Below are 3,536 nucleotides of genomic sequence, written 5' to 3'. Positions count from 1 at the left end.
TATATAAGCTAAATCCAAAAGAATATCCCCTTAAACTATAAAACATTGCATTTAGATTGAATTTGACTTGAATTTAGAGTTCATTTCATTTGTCCCCCAAGAAATTTGCAAAGTGCACCTAACCCCAGTCAGATTCTAACCCTACATCTGACTCACCTTTGGTTTTATTTAAACTGAAGAGAAAGTGTTAAGCAAAGGGCCAACTGGTTTTTTCTCATCTCTATTTTCATTTCTCTCCCAAAAATTTATTCTTCTCCAAAAAAAAAAAAAAAAATCTTCAAAAAAAGAAATAAAATTGAATGGGGTGTTCCAAGATTTGATTTTTAAGTTAATGATGTAAAAAATAGAAAAAAAAAGTATCAAATTTACCCTTTCTTTAAGCTATCAATTTCTTCACTCTATTAGATTTTCTTGATTTTTGCCTTGCAATTCTTGATGGGTTGTTGTGAGGTGGAGGAAATGTCTAAAAAGGAGAAAAATGGATGTTTGGTTAGTAGAGAAGAAAAGGGGTTGCACAAAATCAAATCTTTCACTCAAAACTTTGCCATTTTGGTTGGTTTTAGTAGTGAAAGTATCTCTTTTCATGTCTTCTTCTTATAAGTGACAAAAAAAAAGGACAAGAACACTAAATTTAACTCCTTTTTTACTTGCAGCTCTGTTTCTCAGTAAATATAAACTTAAAAAAGTGAACTTTGATCCCAAAACAAATATTGAACTTTATTATAGATTGGAAAATTTGGATCATCAAAATCATAATTATGAAAAGACTTGGTAGCTCTGATTCTTTGGGTGCTTTGATGTCCATGTGTCCAAGTACTACAGGTACTTGTTAATATGCCTAAGTGAAACTATACTCTATGATTATAGTTTTGATCACTTTTTTTCTCTAAATTTTATTTATATTCCCATTTCATGATCTTTGTCTTTATAACCTTTTTCCATGCTCCAATCCCTAGTTTTTAGGTAGAATGAAAACTAATGGGGAATATTGAAAAAAATGATTTTTTTAATTGAATCAAGAAGAGTGTATTTTTTTTTCCTGTTTTAGTAAGTTTTTGTGCTTGACTCTGTATACCATTGTTTGTTCTTCTATTTACATATTTAGCTTTCTTCAAGGCAATTATGTGGTCTATTTATTTCATCATGTTTGGTTATAAGTTTCGAAGTTGAAATTTGAAAATTTGATCTATTTTTTAAAGTTGTGCAAGTCTCAAAAGCCCCAAACTTAGGCTACTTATGATGTTTGGCATCGAATTTCACTGTCAAACATACTCGAAGATCAATTTTTAAAATCTATGGTCATATGCTAACTAATCATGTTTATATATCTTTGTATGAGCTAGTTTTGAGTCAAACGGATATTTGAAGATAAATTTTCGTCCTGTGTATTCTCATGTTCTTGAAATTTGATGTTTGTTTAGATGACCAGAACCATGGGAACAGCCATGTGTATTCAACAAGAGACTTTCAGTCTATGTTAGAGTTGGGCTTAGATGAAGAAGGATGTGTGGAAGAATCTGGCCAGAAGAAAAGGAGACTAAGTGTTGAACAAGTGAAAGCTTTGGAGAAGAATTTTGAAGTTGAGAACAAACTTGAACCTGAAAGGAAAGTGAAATTGGCTCAAGAACTTGGGCTGCAGCCTAGACAAGTAGCTGTTTGGTTCCAAAACCGACGTGCTCGATGGAAAACAAAGCAACTTGAGAGAGATTACAATGTTCTTAAAGCCAATTTTGATTCACTCGAACACAACTATGAATCTCTCAAACATGACAATGAAGCTCTTGTCAAAGAGGTACTAATTTAATGAAGGCTTGTGTGGTTGTTAGTCTTGTTATAGCATTTGAGTTACGACTATGGATTAGGGGAAGGAAGGGTCTAAAGTTTTGAACTTTATGGGTTCCCAGTTCGAGGATCTATCAGAAACAGTCTTTTAGGATGTATACACTAGCCTTCCCAGACCTCACGTGTGGGATTTTATTGAGGTGGTTGTAGTTGTTATTTGAATTCGAAATTCTACCATAAGTCATTTGATTTACACAATCGAGTGACCTATGATACGACTACGGTTTAAAGGAGGGTCCATCATTTAAGCTTTATGTGTCTAGTTCTAGGTACTAACCATAACTCATTTGATTTACACTATCAAGTGACTTTTGATATGACTACAGATTAGTGGAGAGTCTAAAATTTGAACTTTATATGTCTAGTTCGAGATTCTACCGTAACTCATTTGATTTACACAATCAAGTAACTTATGATGCGACTACATATTAAAGGAGAGTCCAAAATTTGAACTTTTTGGGTTCTAGTTTGAGATTCTACTATAACTCTGACCTATGATACAACTGCAGATTAGAGAATGGTCCAAAGTTTGAACTTTATGGGTTCTAGTTCGAGGTTCTACCACAATTCATTTAGTTTATCGAGTCCAAAATCAATTGATACTTGCTTAGTAACCCTCTAATCAGCCCCTTGGTACAGATAACTTGTGTTAAGGTGTAAACTAATCTACGGTCGGAGATTAAACTATGATTAGTGTAAAGTACCTTCACATTTAGATATTTGTAATAACATTTAAAGTTTGAATCTTTTCTGTCGAAAACAACCTCTCTGTGTTCAAACTCCACCTATGAGATTACACCAAGTATGTTACTGTTTAAAGTTTGAATCTTTTGTATAGAAAACAACCTCTCTGTCCAAAACTCCACATATGGGATTATATTGAGTATGTTGTTGTTTAAAGTTCGAATCTTTACTGATGTTATGTCTTTCGATAGATTCGTGAGCTGAAATTTAAGGTATATGGTGGTGAGAATGGAGAAAGCAGAGGAGCTGTTGTTGTTTCAGTGAAAGAAGAAGCTATGGAATCTGAAAATGATGACAAAATGATTGAACAAAACAACCCAAATGATCTTCTTGAAGAAGATGATGAAGATCAAGATGATGATGTCGAGATCAACGCCACTATAGCATCCACCATTTTTGCTGATTTTAACAAAGATGGTTCCTCAGATAGTGACAATTCAAGTGCAATCTTGAATGAAGATAACAGTCCAAATGCTGCTGCAATTTCATCATCTGGTGCATTCTTGATCTCTAATGATGGTGGGGTTGGTTGTTCATCTCCGAATTCGTTGAATTTCACCTTCAAGTTCACAGAATCAAGTCCAAAATCAATTCTTGGAGATTCCCAAAAGGCTAATTGTTTTACTTATCAACCTCCGTCAACAACAACAACAACAACAACAACACAGTATGTGAAGATGGAGGAACATAATTTCTTCAATGGCGAAGAATCTTGCAGCACTCTTTTCTCAGATGAACAAGCTCCTACACTTCAATGGTACTGTTCTGAAGATTGGAACTTTAAAGACTCAAAATCATCTTTTCTTGATCATGAATAAAGGAGGTTATTGTCTTATGGGAACCAAATTTTGTATAGTGGTAAAAAAAAATGACCTAATGGGAACAAAGTGAAAAGATGATGTTTTTGGATTTTTCTCAAGGGGGGTGGGGTTTGGTGGGGGGGGGTGAAA

At 33.9% G+C, this 3,536-nt stretch overlaps 1 protein-coding gene across 1 annotated transcript; it reads left to right on the top strand.

Moving 5' to 3' along the window:
• The first annotated feature begins 204 nt into the window (after window positions 1-204).
• On the top strand, window positions 205-3,480 carry LOC107004565 (homeobox-leucine zipper protein ATHB-6). The gene is made up of 3 exons (XM_015202809.2): window positions 205-822; window positions 1,422-1,792; window positions 2,778-3,480. The coding sequence occupies exons 1-3, from the start codon at window positions 759-761 to the stop codon at window positions 3,402-3,404; spliced, it is 1,062 nt and encodes a 353-aa protein (XP_015058295.1). The 5' UTR covers window positions 205-758; the 3' UTR covers window positions 3,405-3,480.
• The last annotated feature ends 56 nt before the right edge of the window (window positions 3,481-3,536 follow it).

Source organism: Solanum pennellii, chromosome 11, assembly GCF_001406875.1.
Source record: "Solanum pennellii chromosome 11, SPENNV200".
Lineage (NCBI taxonomy): Eukaryota > Viridiplantae > Streptophyta > Magnoliopsida > Solanales > Solanaceae > Solanum > Solanum pennellii.
This window is presented reverse-complemented; position numbering and strand designations above follow the sequence as displayed.

Bases quoted from the DNA above. Each gene is read 5' to 3' on its own strand.
- LOC107004565 (XM_015202809.2), top strand. From the start codon at position 759: ATGAAAAGACTTGGTAGCTCTGATTCTTTGGGTGCTTTGATGTCCATG. The intron at 823-1,421 runs GTACTTGTTAAT...ATGTTTGTTTAG, and splicing joins CATGTGTCCAAGTACTACAG to ATGACCAGAACCATGGGAAC. The intron at 1,793-2,777 runs GTACTAATTTAA...GTCTTTCGATAG, and splicing joins ATGAAGCTCTTGTCAAAGAG to ATTCGTGAGCTGAAATTTAA.